Consider the following 16,688-nt stretch of genomic DNA (forward strand, 5'->3'; position numbering starts at 1 on the left):
ATTGACTTTTGCATCCCCATGCTGAACACAGATGGTCTTCGAATGAATGGCTAATAAATGAATGGGTGTACCTTTCCCTGTCCCTTTGGCTCGAGTCTTTGGCTCTTAGTTTCCACTGTTGTCAAGCCAATCCCAGAGCTCCAGATGCCTCCCTGGTGCCTAGCTAGACACAAATGGTAAGTCTGGACCCCGTCCAACTGCCAGGCAGGGGGCAGCCAGCGCTCAGTGAGGAAGGAAGGGAAGAGCGAGGGCCAGAACTGCAGTCAGCTTACCCCTGGAGCACAGCCTGCGCACAGCCGAGGCAGGACTCAGTGGGAGGCCACAAGATGGAAGCAGAGGCCGGTACCCGTGGGTTCGAAGGTTTTGGGAGCTGCTGACAAGGTTGGTGGGAGTCAAGGCGGAGTCCATGGAGTCTGAGTGTGGTTCCAAGGACCGGGTCAGACTATTCCCCAGGACAAAGCTTTCACCTGGAAAACGGTAAAACCAGAGTTAGAGCAGGAACTAGTCTAGAAGGACTGCCGGGGCGCTGGCCTCCCAGGTACCTGTTTGGATGGAGCAAGAGGCAGCAAGACAGAAAGTTCTAGGCTATCTCAGGAGGCCTGTGTACTAGGCATGGCTCTGGCTCTCACTAGGTGACCTTAGTCAAGCCCAGTGCCATTCTCTGGACTTGTATCTCCTTAGGGACTCTTCCTTTTAGATTAGACAGTCTTTGAAGTTTCTTGTGGTCTGGATGTCTTAAGCTTTTTCTGGATAAGGAGAACCTTAAAACAAATAGAACTATTTTAGGAAGAGGCTGCCTCCCTACACACGAGATGCTAGTGCAGGGGACAGGGGTGCTGGAGAAGAGGTATGGTTACTTAGATGAGGACACTTTAATAGGTGACCTCCCTCAGCCAGCAAGACATCTCAGAAACGCTCCTCAGTGCCCAACTAACAGCCTGTCTATGAAGGGTCTGCTCCTTGGTTCCCTCCCTCCTTTCGTACTTGCCTTGTGGAACAGAACTACCCCAAGGAAGCTGGGCTTATGCGGCGGTGAGAATAGGGCCGTGGAGACCAGAATCTGGATTAGAACTTGGCTCTGGCACTGGGTAGACAAGGTGCTTCTCTCAGAACCGCACTCTCCTCATTTAGAACATGGGAAGCCCCCTTCCTCTGAGGCCCAGCCCCTCAGCTGGGCAGCAGCCCCTAATGAGTGCACTCCAGAACCTGAAGCAGACTCCCTCTCGTGACTGGGCTCTGCCCACACTCAGTCAGTTCCTCAGCCCTGCTCACATCATCTCTGCCTAAAGGAGGAGTGCTGGGTCCTGGGCCACCCCCCGCCCCCATCCTTTGTAGCTTTTCTTAGAGGTCGGCTGTTCAGGTAACGTTTGGGATTCACTCAGGCCTGTGATCAACACTACAGTCAAACACACGGTCTGGCACACGATAAGACTTCTATGGCAAGATGGGTTAGGATTTTAGGACTACTTTCTACTACCTGAACTTGCGGGGTAACCGGGGGCTTAGAGTCAAATCCAGCTATTTGCCCTTAATCTCGGGAGTGTGACTGACAAAGCCCTACCCCGGCAATGGTCCCGGAGAGAGAAGTCTCTGGGGACCTGGACCGCAGCCCACCCCTTTAGGCAGACGAGCCTTCAGATTCCTATCTTCCAGGAGAGGGGACCACAGCAGTGTCCCACTTTTGAGACAAGCACAGGACTCCAAGCCAGCAAACAGGAGGCCTGGGTTCTACACCTGGGCTCCTGCCCTTCTCCAGGTATTTGACCCCGTGCAAGCTGTCTGTCCTCTCAGCGCCAGCTTCATCTGTAAAAGGTGGGGGGGGGGGGGGGGGGAATCCCTCTCTCTCATGCTGAGAACATCAAATGAGAAAATGGAATGAGATGGACTTTACCAAGGTGGGGAGTTATTTTATTTATCCTTCACTCAGAGTTACGGCAAGCCTACATTCTCTGCAGTAACTCGGGAAAAGGATGAAATCTAGTTTCTGCATGCACCTTTCGAGCCCTCATTACCTGGCGAAAACCGCGGACAGCACAACTTGCCTCACCCGAACTAGCGTGTGAAGCGTCAGCAGGACAGTATGGGGGGCTCACCAGCTGCTGATGCAAGTCAGCGTCTCTTCCTCTCAGCGACACTGCGAATGGCAGTGGAGGCCTGGAGTCTGAGTTGAGGGGCCTGAACACTGGGACAGGGGCAACGGCACCAGGCCAGGTCATTAAAGCTCTCCTAAAGAGAGGCAGTGGACAGATGAGGAATCATGCCTGGGAGGGCCCTGGGAGAGCCTCGTCTACTTAAGGCTGATCAGACGAGGGCCAGGCTGCCTCAGCAAGACAGTGCAGCAAAGAAGACTGCAGTGCTCTCAAACTGTGCTCCACAGATCCCCGAGGGCCTCCAGAGGGAGGCCAAGTGAGTAGGCCTCTGGGTCTCACCCCAGGTTCTAGCAAAACAGCTCTGGTTTTAACTTTTATACCCCAGAGTTTTCATATAATCCTGCCTTTGCAAAAAGGAGTTCTACTACTAAAAGGAGCTTTGCAACCATTGGCCCAGGGTCAGAAGTTAGGGCTGCAAGACTTGAGTTCTATTTCTGGCATTACCACTGGTCACTGATCTCTGCCTTTTTCTTGGGATTCAGTTTGCCCATCTATAAAAAGACGCTAAGGAGCACCTGGGTGGCTCAATCGGTTAAGTGTCTGACTTTGGCTCAGGTCATGATCTTGCAGTTCACGAGTTTAAGTCCCACGTCGGGCTCTGTGCTGACAGCTCAGTGCCTGGAGACTGCTTCAGACTCTGTGTCTCCTTCTCTCCCTGCCTCTCCCCTGCTTGTACTCTGTCTCTCTGTCTCTCTCTCTCTCAAAATAAATAAAACATTAAGAAAAATTTTTTAAAAAGACAATCTCATATGGTCAATTTAAATGAAATTTGCTGTGCATGTGTTAGAGATATAAGAACAGTCAGCATGGGAAGGAGCTCATTCCTTCATTCAGCAAACATCTGTTGAGCATCCTTTGAGTACTAGCTCCTGTGCTAGGGAGGGGGTATGCAGAGGTAAACAGACAGATAAAGGCCTTTCATTATGCACTGATTTCCAGTCAGAAGCAGATTTTTTTGGAGTCTCACCTTGTAAGGCTACCCTAAAAACAAGAGTTCCTAGGGGAGGATGGCAAGAATGGTGGGGGGAGGTCTAGAAATCATGCAAAGGAGAAAGAGCCCACGAATGCATGATCTGGAGAAAAGTCAGGGGTGACAAATAACCTGAGGACAGTCATGGGAAGGGAAGAGAACTGGAGGCAGATTGGATCTTCTGAAAGGCAGCCAGTAAAACAGGGGGCAGGAGTTATAAGAAGACAGATTTGGGCTCAAAAGTGAAGGCACTGTAGCAATCAGAAATGCCCAGCAATAAAATCGGTTGCCAAAGGTGATGGTGAGCAACCTGTCATTGGGAGCACTTAAGCAGAAGTCAGATGACCACCCGATCTGTTGGGCTAGACACTAGATCATCTCTAGACCACTTTCCATTTCTGGGATTCAAGGAATCTGTGCTCACAACTGTGCTTTCCCCTTCCTGGGGTGAAACAAATGAAAGAAACTAGAATTTTCTAAGAATTTCTAGAATTTTCTAGGAAAATTCTTATGCCAACACAAGACCCAGAGACTACTACAGTTCCTGTGTATGCTTAAGTCTGCCTCATGAAAAAAAAGTCCTCTGAACTACGTGTCCTACACCCTCTATTACACTTTAATTCAGCAAATATTATCAGATATTTGCTACGTGACAGGGAGACGGATACTGTGAACGATGAAAAAGACAGATATTGTCCCTTCCCTCAAGGGATAATTAATCTAGTGGGAAGGATGACAAAATACAAGCTTATAAAAAATTAGAAACTATTGTAAATATTACTAAGCAAATAGGGTATTAAGACAGAAAATAACAAGGGGGGCTTTTTTAGATGAGGAGACCTTGAGAGGTCTCCTTGACAAGATGATGTTTAACATTTATTTATTTTTGAGACAGAGAGAGACAGAGCATGAACGGGGGAGGGTCAGAGAGAGAGAGGGAGACACAGAATCTGAAACAGGCTCCAGGCTCTGAGCAGTCAGCACAGAGCCCGACGCGGGGCTCGAACTCACATACCGCGAGATCGTGACCTGAGCCGAAGTCGGACGCTTAACCGACTGAGCCACCCAGGCACCCCGACAAGATGATGTTTAAACAGCTGTGGTCTGAAGAGTCCAAGTAGAGGTATGCTAAACAATGTGCTTGGTTTTAGGGTTCGCTGGCAGCCCCGATGAATCCCAAGCATTATCTAAACATTTGATCTCCAAGAAAAATTGCAAAACTGCAAAGGATAGGAACATGACCCAGGATGCCCCTCACCCGCAGAGAATTCTGTGGAAAGGGCCAAGGAGCTGACACGGCTTAGGTAGAACTTAATCATCTGCTGTAGGTCTCCTGGTACAATGGCTAAGGGCTGCTGCCTGGTAACTTATAGAAAGACCTTGAGTAGAAAAACAGCTTGGAATATTTGGGGAAATGAGGAAAAACAGTGTAGCTAAAATATATGGAAGGAAGAGATGAATCTGGCACGGTAGGCAAGAACCAGATGATGCAGAATACTGCAAACCAGAGTAGGACACCTGGATTTTACTGTCAGTGTATTAGAATGCCACTACAGAGTTTTAGGTTAGGGCATGCCATAAGCTCCTTTATGCCTGAAGAATACCCTTTGGGCTATTAGGTAGAAAATGGAGCAGAGAGGAACGAGAGAGGAGACCAGATAGGCCAGAAAGGACCTCTCAGGCCAAGAGAGAGAGGATAATGGCAAAGGCAGTAGACTGATAAGATGTACCTGGCTTTAGGATACATTTTGGATTTCCACTAAGGCAGAGTAGCAGGGTCTAGGCATATCTGATTTCTTGGAACTGAAAACAAAAAGACAAAATACATGAAATAACCATTTTCAGACACTGGGCATCAGGTAGTGCAGGACAGTGATTCCTGAAAAGGGGTAACAAAAAAGGTGAGCCCGGGGCGCCTGGGTGGCGCAGTTGGTTAAGCGTCCGACTTCAGCCAGGTCATGATCTTGCGGTCCGTGAGTTCGAGCCCCGCGTCGGGCTCTGGGCTGATGGCTCAGAGCCTGGAGCCTGTTTCCGATTCTGTGTCTCCCTCTCTCTCTGCCCCTCGCCCGTTCATGCTCTGTCTCTCTCTGTCCCAAAAATAAATAAACGTTGCAAAAAAAAAAAAATTAAAAAAAAAAAAAAAGGTGAGCCCTAGGCTTGCTCTCAGCTCACTGTCTAGAGTGTTTCCAGGCCACAGTGGAGGCAGGGGAAGATTAGACAGAGCCGGTGAGCTCCCTGAGCTGAGGAGATGGGGCTGAGTCCAGATAGGCCAAGGCAGCTATAGTTCATGGGTCAGAGCTCTGGAGAGGTGATTACAACTAGATTTCAAATGCTCAGGAAGACAGAGCAAAGACTATGTAGGTTAAGCAAAAATACCAAAGACATAAAAAGACCCAAGTCAAACTTCTAGAAATGAAAACACAATGTCTGAGATAAAAATACATGAGATGGATTAACAGTGGATTAGACACTGTAGAAGAAAAGATTAGCTAACTTAAACACAGCTACAGAATTTATCCAAAATAACGCACAGAAAAAAGGCTGAAAATATTTAAAAAGCATCACTAAACAGTGGGAAACCTTCAAGGAGACTCATATATGTCTAATTGGAGTCTCCAAAGAAGAGGTGAAGAAAATATATATGAAGAAAGAATGGTAGAAAGTTTTTCACATTTGATAAAAAGCTGTAAACCCACATGTCCAAGAAGCTCAGGGGACTCTCAGCACGAGAGGCATGAAGAAAACCTCACCAAAGCACAGCATAGTCAAATGGCTAAAAACCAATAATAAACAGAAAACCTTAAAAGCACCCTGGGGGGGTGTGGAGGGGGGTGGGAACAGCATGAGACCAAAAAGAAGAATGACAGCAGACTTCTCATCTGAGACAATGCAAACCAGAAAACAATGGAGTGACATCTTTTAAAAAGTGCTGAACAAAAAAAGAGTCAATTTTAAAAGTATCTTTCAGAAACAAAGACCAAAAAAACCCCCCAAAAAACAAAAGACGTTTTCAAAGATACAAAACTGAAAGAATTTGTGTCCAGTAGACTGTAACTCTGAGAAATGTTAAGGAAAGTCCTTCAGCAGGGAGAAGATACGAAACTCTGGCTCTACACTAAAAAAATGGAAAGTACCAGAATACCAGAAAGGGTAACTATGAAAGGGTAAATATAAAATAATTTTTTCTTTTATGTTAAAAGAATATATTTTTTATATTGAAAAATTTAAAAGAGGATTACCTATTTAAAGTAAAATAATAATGTATAGTGGGATTTACAATATATGTAAAAGTAAAATGTATGGTAACAATAGCACAAAGGCCAGAAGACGGGGAGAGTGTACCAGCTGTAAGGTTCTTATGCGATATGTGAAGTGGTAAGACTATGGCTCCTAGGTAGACTGTGATATGTAAAAAATGTATAATATAAACTAAAGCAATCACTAAACTAAAACAAAGAATTAAATTCGTTATAGCTAATAAGCCAATAAGGAAATAGAAATCATAAAAAAACTGGATTAATCCACATGAAGGCAGAAAAAAGAGAACACGGGATAGATGGAACAAATCTCTCTACCAACAGCTTTTGTCTTTGTTCTTTGAGTTGAAAGTAAAGATCTGGGTGGGCTATGTGGTTCTTTCATTTATATAATTACATTGTTACATTTATATAGTTTTGGTTTTGAAAGACAAAGTCTGGGAAATTGGAGATAAGAGGAAACAAAATTATTTTGCATAATGTATTAAGCTGGAGTTGCCTGCTGATAGCTGGAAAAGGAGGAGGTATGGGATGGACGGAATAGAGAACAGAGAAGAAAATCCCCCAAACCTAGAGTGGGCCCCAGAAATGGCAGCAGGCTGAGGCCGAAGGTGAATGAGGCCAATAGGATACATCCTGTAACAGCAGATAAACATTAAGATAAAACAGAAATGTTAAAATGCCTCCTGTTCTTTGTGGCAGTTCTCCCCCACCCCCCTAAACTCCAGTACAAGTTTATTACAATTGTATTCATTTTTGTATTCATTTTCCTTAGGGAAATGAAGGATGAAGAATTGGACCAAATGTTTGGGGCAAAGCACCTAAGGGAGGGATGGTCAGCTATAAGAGTGGTCTGGGAAAGAAGGAGCAGGAGTCTGCAGGAGTCTGAGTCAGAGCAGGAACCCTAGTCTGAATGATGTGGGATGGGGGTTCATTCGATGTTATTTAGATTTGGGTATCGAAGGAAAGGATTATCCCCAAATCTAAGAGGACTCATGGAGTCCCACACAAACCTCCAGACAGCCTCCCTGCCTACTGTCTCACCCTGTACCAATCCATTCTCCCACACAGGATCCTGAGTGACCTCTCTGAAGCGCTGTGACTGTGTCCCTTCCCTGGGTCCTCACTGCTCAATGATAAAAAGCTGGCAATACGGTCAGTTAGAGCTTTCCTGACCAGGCTGCTGCCTCCGCTCCAGCCTCGTCTCTCACATGCCTCTCTTCCACTGTGTATGTCAGCTGTACCACACATCCGGTTCCTCTGACACGGGTCACGCTCCCCTTTGTCCCTCACAGTCTCACATGCTATTCAGTCAACAGGAACATTCTTCATCACTCCCCTCCTCCATCTCCTTGGGTCTGCGGCATCTCCACCTGATTATCCTGCTCCTTCAGGTCCAAGCTTAGATATAATTTCTTCTGGAAAGCCTCTCCTGACACCTGGTTTGAACTTCTGAAATCTGAACGTGTCCTCTGAAAGTATGCATCATCACGAATGAACTGTTTGCTTATTTGTTCCTCTTTACCAGGTTGTAAACTCTGTGAGTGTGAGGACCTGGGCCCCTAGTTTACTATGGAAATGCCCCCTGCCCATATGCCTAAACCAGACCTTGGTGTTGTGCAACCAGTAACTTCTGGGTTGGCCGACTGAATAATAGACTCGACACAGGTTCAATTAATTATGAGCATCTGCATCATCTTGGAACTCTGACAGTTCTATGAGGAAACCCCACATGGGGACGAAGGGTTTCATCCCCACAGAGGGATGCATCCTAACAGATTTCACACTTCTTATTTGGCTTTATTGAATCCTATACATTTTAGGATTCTGGCAGGAGGACCACTTTATAAGCTCAGATGACCCTGGACGGCAGCTAGAAAAACAGGCACAAGGAACTTACCACCTTGGGACAAATGAACCTCCTTGAGCAGAGAGGATTCTGGGCAATCCCCAAATGGCAGACCTAGAGGTTAATGCTGGGTGGTTTCAATTACGGCTAAGATAATAGTCCCTGGAACCAGCTACATTAATTGTCTCCTGTTAATGCTGTCAGTGCTGAGGGCCGGAAGGAACTCCCTCTCACATGACCTTCACAGGCCTCTCACCTGACATGGCCACGTGTGGAGTTTTGAAGAAGTGATCCTAATCTGACACTGTCCCCCTCCACCCTCCGCCATGAACCCTTCCTGTCCTCGTCTTTCATCACTCCTGGCTGGCCACAGGGCCCGTTCCAGGCTCACACCGTGTGCATGTCTGTCCTCTCTCAGCTGGCATGCTCCCAGAGCAGGGATTGCGGTCTGTTCCATCTCTGGCTCCCCAGAGGCTAGTATAGCATCTGGCACAGAGCGTCTGACAACTGGTCTGGAGTCTCCAAAATGTCAATGTCATGTCAGGAAAGGCAGAGACAAAAGTGTGGAAAACTGCTGTAGATAAAAGAAAACTAAAGAGACAGAACATCTATCGATCCATCTATCTATCTATGTATCTATCTATATCAGCTAGTAGATTTTACTCATGTTAAATTTCTTGAGTGTGATAATACTCCTACTCTTAGGAGATACATAGGAAAGTTTATTAAGGATCACGTCTCTCAGCTGCAGTTAACTCTCAGATGGTTCAGTAAACAAAAATCCACAGACACAAACATATGTACGTATGCCTAAGAGAAATAGGTATAGTAAATATCACAAAGTTAAGTGGGAAATCTAGATGAAGAGTACATGGTTGCTCACTATCCTATTTGCACACTCTTCTGTAGGTTTGGAGTTTTTCAAAAAAAGTTAAGTCTCAACTCAGGTAAGGAACCCTAATGGGATCTGCTATACTGGAATTGTGCGGTCAGTTAGGCCACGACCCTAAGGGCCAGGGAAGTGTGGAGGCAGGCTGTAGGGAAGGGAGAAGGCACCTCAGGAAGTACCTAGATAAGAGGAGTGGTAGCTTTGGATGCTGAAATAGAAGCGCATAGCCACGCAGGAGGGTGGGAGTGATAAACCCCAGATCCAAAGGGCAGACCAAGCCCTGTGCATATCCAGCTATTTGGCAGAGGGTTGGGTAAGTCATCAGGGAAGTGCAGGAAATGATAGATGATCAGAGGTGGAGCAAAGGGTCAGCAAGGCAGGCTAGCAGGCAGGCAGGAAGGCAGGAAGGCAGGCAGGCAAGATAAGCAAAGGAGCACAGAGGAGTGAGAAATCTAGGCAAAGCTCTGGCTTGTCTGGGCACAGTTAGAACACTTCAGAGAAGCAAACAAACTGGGGAAAGAGCAGCCAAGTTGCTGAGCACCCAGGATGGGAAACAAAAGCTAGACAGTGAGCACCAGAAGGTGCAGAGAGCTGGCTGAATCTGTCTGAAAATGAGGGAAGGAGTGGGGACGGTATGTGATAACCCTGGTCTTTGTCTCTTTCTTAGTTGGTGAGGCAAGAAGGAAGAGTGGCTAAAGCTTGCTTCCTCTCGTCTGGTAGCTGAATCAGAGAGATGCAAACTGGAACAGAATTCCCAGGGCACATCAGGCCTCAATTCCAAACCCCCTCCGTGACTGCGGGCCCATGACGTACATCCCTGCCAGTCCCTGCATGCTGCTACCAGTAAGTTTTCTCTTAGTCCTCAGTGATGATTATTCCCTTTAAGAATTCTGGGCTCCTGGTTTGTGGAGAAATCTCTCTTTAGACGAGCAGCTAACCTCAATGTTCACTACCCCCTCTCGTGTACGCATTCTTCCAGAATCTCAGGTAGGCTTTGCTTTCATCACTTAAGTGCTGCTCAGAGTTCCTGAAGGCCAACAGCTGGGGTATTTGACAACCTGCCTTTGTCTGCCCCATGTCTGCCATACCCAGCCCGGACCCCCAGTGCAACATACTAAGGACACTTCTTTTTGTTCTTGGATTCTGATGATAAAAGAAAGCAGGAGAAAAGGTTTAGAGAAGATCCCTCCCAAGCAACAGATCAGTGAGGGGGGCACAGACATGCCTACAGGGACCAGATGGTCTGGCCCTCACAAGGAGTATTTGAAATTCAGGTGGTCTTTTTGCCCTGCACACAAGTCACACAGGCAGTGCTCACTGGGGTGCAGAGGTACAGACAGAGGTGAGGGTGGGGGTGCTGGGTGAGTAGTCATGTTGCTGAGCGCGTTCTCCGGAAGTGGACTCTGTTAAGCCAACGATAAAGAGATGCCAGGGGAGGCAGTGTGGTGACAAGACTTGTGTAGGTCAGAAATGGGCACCTTTCAGACTTGGGCTCCCTCGCCAAAGGACAGCACAGCCCCAGCACTCACAGCACCACCTCTCTGCTCCTCCGGCCAGGAGGAGTCCATGAGACTCTTCTAAAGGGCCTCTGCTTCCTCTCTTGACCACGACCTACCTCGCTACTGGGATCGAGCTTTCCTCCGCTCCCTGTCGTTCTGTGTCCCGGGGCTCCAGATGCTGAGTTCCACTCACTCTTTAACCTCTCTTGGAAGTGCTTAGTCATTGATCCGGCCACGTGGCATCCGCTTTCCCGCTGCGGGTCTGCTATGCTAACTAAGAAAGTTATTTTCCAGCCTCGTTGGAAATGGCAGGAACTTGAATTGACTTGCTAGACTGGCAGTGCTGGAGGAGTTCGGGCCACGTGCCAAAGGAAAGAGTGGACAGCCAATCACGGGGGAGCACACTTCTCACTCTGTAGCCTGAGACTAAACCTTCCTGTTGGCAAGGGAGAGCTACCTTAGGCCTCTGCCGCCAGCTTCACACTGGGAGGCGTGCTGTGACCTCATGGTGGCTCCACGTGCCACACGCCGTGGGGGCTCAGGAGGGGAACTCTGAACCACCGTTTTCTAGGGATAAAAATCCAGAGGACAGAAGGTTAATCCTAGAGATAGGAAAACAAAATCCTGGAGAGAGCAGAGATGGGAGGAGACCAAGGAGTCCCTGGCTGCGCCTGCGGCAAAGGTAAGGCGCAGAAAGCCAGGAGTCCAGAGAGTAGGTGCCGGGCTAGAGGGTGTGAGGGCCAGCCCCGGGCCCCCACTGGCGCTGCTGCGAGCCCTGTGCCCCTTTCTCAGCCCCGGCCCCATCCCAGCTCCTACCTGGTAGGTACCTGTCGTGGCTGTGGCTGTGGCTGTACTCGGTGGTGGTGAGAGGCAAGTGAGTCTGTGTAAAGGGTTGGCTGCCAAACAGATTGTCACTGCGAAGGTTGTGGCAGAGCTTCTCCAGGAAGCGGAGGACGTAGGTGATGCTGTTGACTGCCGGGAGGTTGAGGGTGTGCTGTTCGCGGTCAAACACGGCTGTGGAATGAAGGAAACGGGGCGAGCGCGTCAGCCCGGCAGTGCAGGGCAGGCCGGGCGGAGGAGCCCAGCCCACTGCTTGCCTCAGGCTCACCTGGTTACACAAAGCAGTCGGTGCCCAGGTTTCCTCCCCTCCCCTCCCTCCCTCAAGGGTTTGATTTTTGCCTCCACCTCCAAAGGGCTTGCAGTAATGGGAGTGGCCAGGCCAGGCCTGTTGCACCTGGGGCTCTGAGGCGATTTTACTCAACTTGTGAAAACAACTGTGAACACAACTCTATCTGCTCCATCAGTTGGCTGGGCCTCCTCGGGGAGATCTGCTCATTTTGGGTTCTATTTCCATAAGAACTGCCCAAGAACAGAGAAACCGGGCAGATGAGGAGAATACAGCTATTGCCGGCAATGGTTTGGGTGCACAATGTGATCTGTGTTAGGGCACTAGAGTTTCAGCAGCATTTGGAAATATTCCATGCTTGGTTTTATTTTCCTCCCTATCTATCTCTATTCAAAAAATATCTGTATAATCCTTAAAAAGCAGGCCTTTGCATTTGTCTCTGAGGGCAGCAAGGAAATGGGGAGATAGGCTGGTCCCGGGAATCAAATTTGGGACAGAAGAACCCTAGGAAAGGTGTGGGTGACAGCAACCCCACAGAGGCGCAAAGAAGGCCTCATCCCTGCAGACTACTGCCCGGAAGCCTCGGCCTCCCAAGGAAAGGAAAGCTGGAGTCCCCAGCAGTCCTCCGACTTCTAGAACAATGTCTTCCGTGCGTGCCCTCACCCTCCACACAGCCAATTACTCCCTCGCCAGGGCTCCCACGTCACCCTTTACACATTTCTCGCACATGAGAATACTTCTCTCCTGTCATCTTTTCTCTTCCTCCCCGGCCAGTGCCTGGCAATAACCTCTGACGTCAGATAAAGGCTCAAAAAATGTTTGCTAACAAAATACAGTTATTTATGGGGTCTTCTAAAAGAATATAAGTATCCGTGAGGGTCTGCCAAGTCAGCTGGGTTCCCTGAGACTGGATACTGCAACTTGTTAGAGGAAAGGGGCGGGAGACTATGCAGGATCATGCAGTTAAGACTGAAAGGCTCCAGGTCAAGTCTTCATAGACTTGGTGGGTATAGAATGGGGTTTTGGACTTGGGAACACGGAAACAGAACTAGGGCACAGCAGAAAAAGTGAACATTCTCAGTGAAAACAAAAAACAGCATAGTTGAATCAAACTCTCATAGCAGGAAAGAGAGAGGGAATGGTTTTTCCCCACTCTGCTCTGGGATTCAACTTCCTGGTAACAGGGCTGGCTTAGGACTGGGCAGCTAAGGAGCCGGAAGAACCTAAGAGTTCTCTGGTCCCCTGAGGCCAGGTGGGAGGCTATGGTGATCTGGAGAAACTCCTGTTGCCACAATGCAGTCCCTCTGGATTCTTTCTTCTGGAATGCCTTTAAAGCAACACACATACATTTTCTGTATGCAGAGGCTAAGCAGGTAGACAGGACAGGAGTCTGCTTAGAAGCTTGGTTAAGCAGAGTCTGCATGGTATTCTACTTGGCAGAGGGGTGCATAAGGCTCAGAGGGGTTCTGGTTGTTGAAAAGGAACAGAATCCCTTCACATTTCTCCAGACCCTACAGGCGTGACTGTCGTAGGAACCAGGATGCTTTGCCAGAAATGAGCCAGTTGAGAAGGCCTGCCCCTCTGGTGAGGAGGCCACACCAGCCCAAGTGTGCTTACCTGAGATCACTTCACCACCATGGCCCTGTTTGAGGAAGCTGAAGACGGTTTTCTGATGATAAGCACAGTCGATGCAAGCCTGGACAGCCTGCTGCAACACCACGGAGGCGCGGGCTGGCCCAAAATGGTCAGGAAGCAGCTGGACCTTCTTCTTATCTAAGTGGGGGCCTGTGCTGCCATTCTTGTTCAAGTAAATACAAACTGCGGGAGACAAAGAGTCAAAACAGCTTGAAGAGCGTCCAGGGTAGAGAAGTGACAGAACGGTGCTCTCTTCTGTGTCTCATCCTCTGGGCTCTTGCCCCTAGCAGGATTCTCAGCTGCTAGGCCGGTGAAACATTGGGAGGGGGCAGAGGGTGGCTGTATCCAGCTGCAACCAGCCCAGATTGCATGACCAAAGGCTCTGGGAACAGAGCCTGCTGGAAGAACAGCCCAGACCAAAAGCCAAGGCACAGAACTTATACTTGGTCTTCTGTGCACTGAAAAGAGAATCTAAACAACTCCCTAGGTGTATGTACTTTCATGTTCAGTACTTGGTTGCCTCACACATTCCTGTAGGTCTTATATGTGTAAGGGATGGTAGGGGCCATGGCAACATTAGCCAGAGTGTGCTAGTGTGTGTTTGGGCTTGCACTTAGAATGGTCACACCACTGTGACCTGCCTTGATTTCTGTTTTGGGTGGTAGAGTCCCTTTGCTATCTTTTGCATTAACACTCAGATCCAAAGAAAGTAGTAAAACAGAGAAATATGGGACCAAAGAAAACAATGGAAAGGACCCGAGGGTCCCATCTGGAGAGTTGTCTGTTTCAGTAGTTTATCAGGTCATGGCAGCTGGGCACTCTCCTGCTGCAACTCTCTACCTGGCACTGTGCTGGGCGGGGAACAGGGAAGGCACATGAGTAAGAAGCAGTCCGAAACTGAGGTGCTTCCTTGATCTCCAGAGAGAACCCATGGCAGCCTGGTCAGCTATGACATTCTTCTGGTATGCCTTCTAGGACCCACTTGAAGAGGGTACTCTGCTTTCTCACACTGTCATGGATCGCTAATGGAAGAAAGAACAGGTGAGCAAAAGGTCTTTTTTGCCATTAAAGGCAAAATAGAGAAGAGCAGTAGCTGTGGTGGCCATGGATGGACTGCCATGCTCGTCCGTGGGGCTTCAAGTTTAGCAGATGTAAAACAAGGGGGTTGAGTCGCATGCTCTCTGAGGATTCCTCACCTAATTCGAAGGGAAAGGGAGATGGAGAGACGGAAATGGAAATAGTAAGAGTGGCAGGATGTGGAAGGTGACAGGTAGGAAAGAAAGAAGGGAAAAAGGTAAAGAATAAACCAGATGCATTGAAATACACATTCAACTCTGTTCTCTGCTAAAACCCTCTAACATGAGTCAGACAATAAAGGAGACAGCTTAAAATTTTGGAAGCTGGAAAGCAGATAAGCAAAGCAGCAACTGACTGAGCAGACCCAAAAAAGCCAAATCCTTAACCAAGAATGGGCAATGATGAGAACCAAGCTGTTTCATCTTAAAATTCACAAAAGGCCCAAGAATGGGCAGGGGCCCCTGGAGGTGGGTGTGAAGGCAGATCTAATGAAAGAAGGATTGGGTGAAGTCTGTTAAATAGTTAGGACTTCCATGTCATGATATGACTCTTTCATTGAACACGAAAGTAAAAATTCAAAAACTCAAAGAGATAAGAAGAGTAGTTAAAATAAATGAAGACATATATCTATGAAAAGACACTCAGAAGAATGTTCATAGCAGCTTAGTCATAACAGCCTAAAACTAGAACCAACCCAAACGTCCACAATGAGAGAATGCATATACAAATTGTGGTATATTCATTTATTGGGAGAGCATTCGGCAGTAAAAAAGAATGAACTATTGATAGGGTGCTTCTCAAAAACATGACTTTTGGGGCGCCTGGGTGGCGCAGTCGGTTAAGCGTCCGACTTCAACCAGGTCACGATCTCACGGTCCGTGAGTTCGAGCCCCGCGTCGGGCTCTGGGCTGATGGCTCAGAGCCTGGAGCCTGTTTCCGATTCTGTGTCTCCCTCTCTCTCTGCCCCTCACCCGTTCATGCTCTGTCTCTCTCTGTCCCAAAAATAAATAAACGTTGAAAAAAAAAAATTAAAAAACAAAAAACAAAAAACAAAAAAAACAAAAAAAAGAAAAAAAAAACATGACTTTTAGTGAAAGAAACCAAATATAAAATGTACATATAGTATAATTCTATTTCTATATTAAGTTCAAAACAGGAAAATCGAATCTACAGTGAGAGAAATCAGGATGAAGGTGGGAGAGAAGGCCGACTTACAAGGAGGCATGACGTAACTTCCAGGGGTGGTAGAAATGACTTTCATCTTGCCTGGAGTTCTGGTTACGTGGTGCTTACAAAGATTAAAACTCATTTAATTGTACTTTAAGATATGTATGTTTCACTGCACGTAAATTTTATTTGATTTGTGTGTTTACACAAAAGGAAAAACATATATAACCAGTCCTGTGATGATTACAAAAAGAAATTCTAACATGGATTAAAGGGTGAAAGATAAAAGGCAAACTACAAAACCTTGAGAAGACTGTGGCAGTTTAAAAACATGACTCCCACACCTCTGACCTCCCTTCCATCGATCTGTGTGATACTTGACCAACAGACTATGTAGAAATGACCCTGTGCCAGTTTCTGGGCCCAGGGCTTGCTTACTTAAGAAGCTGACAGTTTCCATTTCCTCTTTCTCGGGACATTCACTCTTAGAACCCAACTACCACACGTGAGGAGCCAAAGCTACCCTGTGGCAAGGTCTGTGTGGAGAGAAACCAACAGCCAACTTGTCAGCCACGTGTAGAAGAGGGTCCTCCAACCCTAGTCAAGTCACCTCAGCGGACGGGTACAAGCTGCTGCCACCTAGCCTGCCCACACCGTTGTTTTAAGCCATGAAGTTTTGTGGTGGTTTGCTATGTAGCAAAAGATTATTGGAAGAGACAGTGGTGCCAGAAATAGGGTACCGCAGTAACAAAAACCTAACACACATGGCATTGGCTTTGAGACTGGAAAGCAGAAAGAAGCATGAAGGGCCACAAAACGGGTGTGAGCGAAAGCAGAAAGGGGCTTGAACAGAAGCCTGTAAAAGGCGGCGGGGGGAAGGGGGGGGTCAAGCAGTTCTTTTCATTTTGTACCATCTCTGTCCTCATTAGTCTGAGCTGGCAATGCTTCGAGAATGGAAGCCTATAAGATCTTGAGAAGGCTGTCAGTGAAAGCCTAAGGCAAGAGAGGAAAATCTTATTGGAAGATGGAGGACAGGGGCCACGTGGGTAGGTAGTGATTTAGAGTTTGA

At 47.6% G+C, this 16,688-nt stretch overlaps 1 protein-coding gene across 18 annotated transcripts in view; it reads right to left on the reverse strand.

Moving 5' to 3' along the window:
* SCMH1 (Scm polycomb group protein homolog 1) overlaps positions 1–16,688 on the reverse strand; it is a 187,893-nt gene that overhangs the window by 9,455 nt on the left and 161,750 nt on the right. For all 18 annotated transcript variants that reach the window (XM_086716630.1, XM_086716632.1, XM_086716620.1 and 15 more), the window contains 3 exons: positions 13,358–13,558; positions 11,431–11,628; positions 273–467 (listed from right to left, as the gene is read on the reverse strand). In XM_086716630.1, coding sequence (XP_086572756.1) covers positions 273–467; positions 11,431–11,628; positions 13,358–13,558 — 594 coding nt within the window. The remainder of the gene's footprint in view (positions 1–272; positions 468–11,430; positions 11,629–13,357; positions 13,559–16,688) is intronic.

The sequence above is a fragment of the Puma concolor genome, chromosome C1 (assembly GCF_028749965.1).
Source record: "Puma concolor isolate L17-30 chromosome C1, mPumCon1.1.hap2, whole genome shotgun sequence".
NCBI classification, from domain to species: domain Eukaryota; kingdom Metazoa; phylum Chordata; class Mammalia; order Carnivora; family Felidae; genus Puma; species Puma concolor.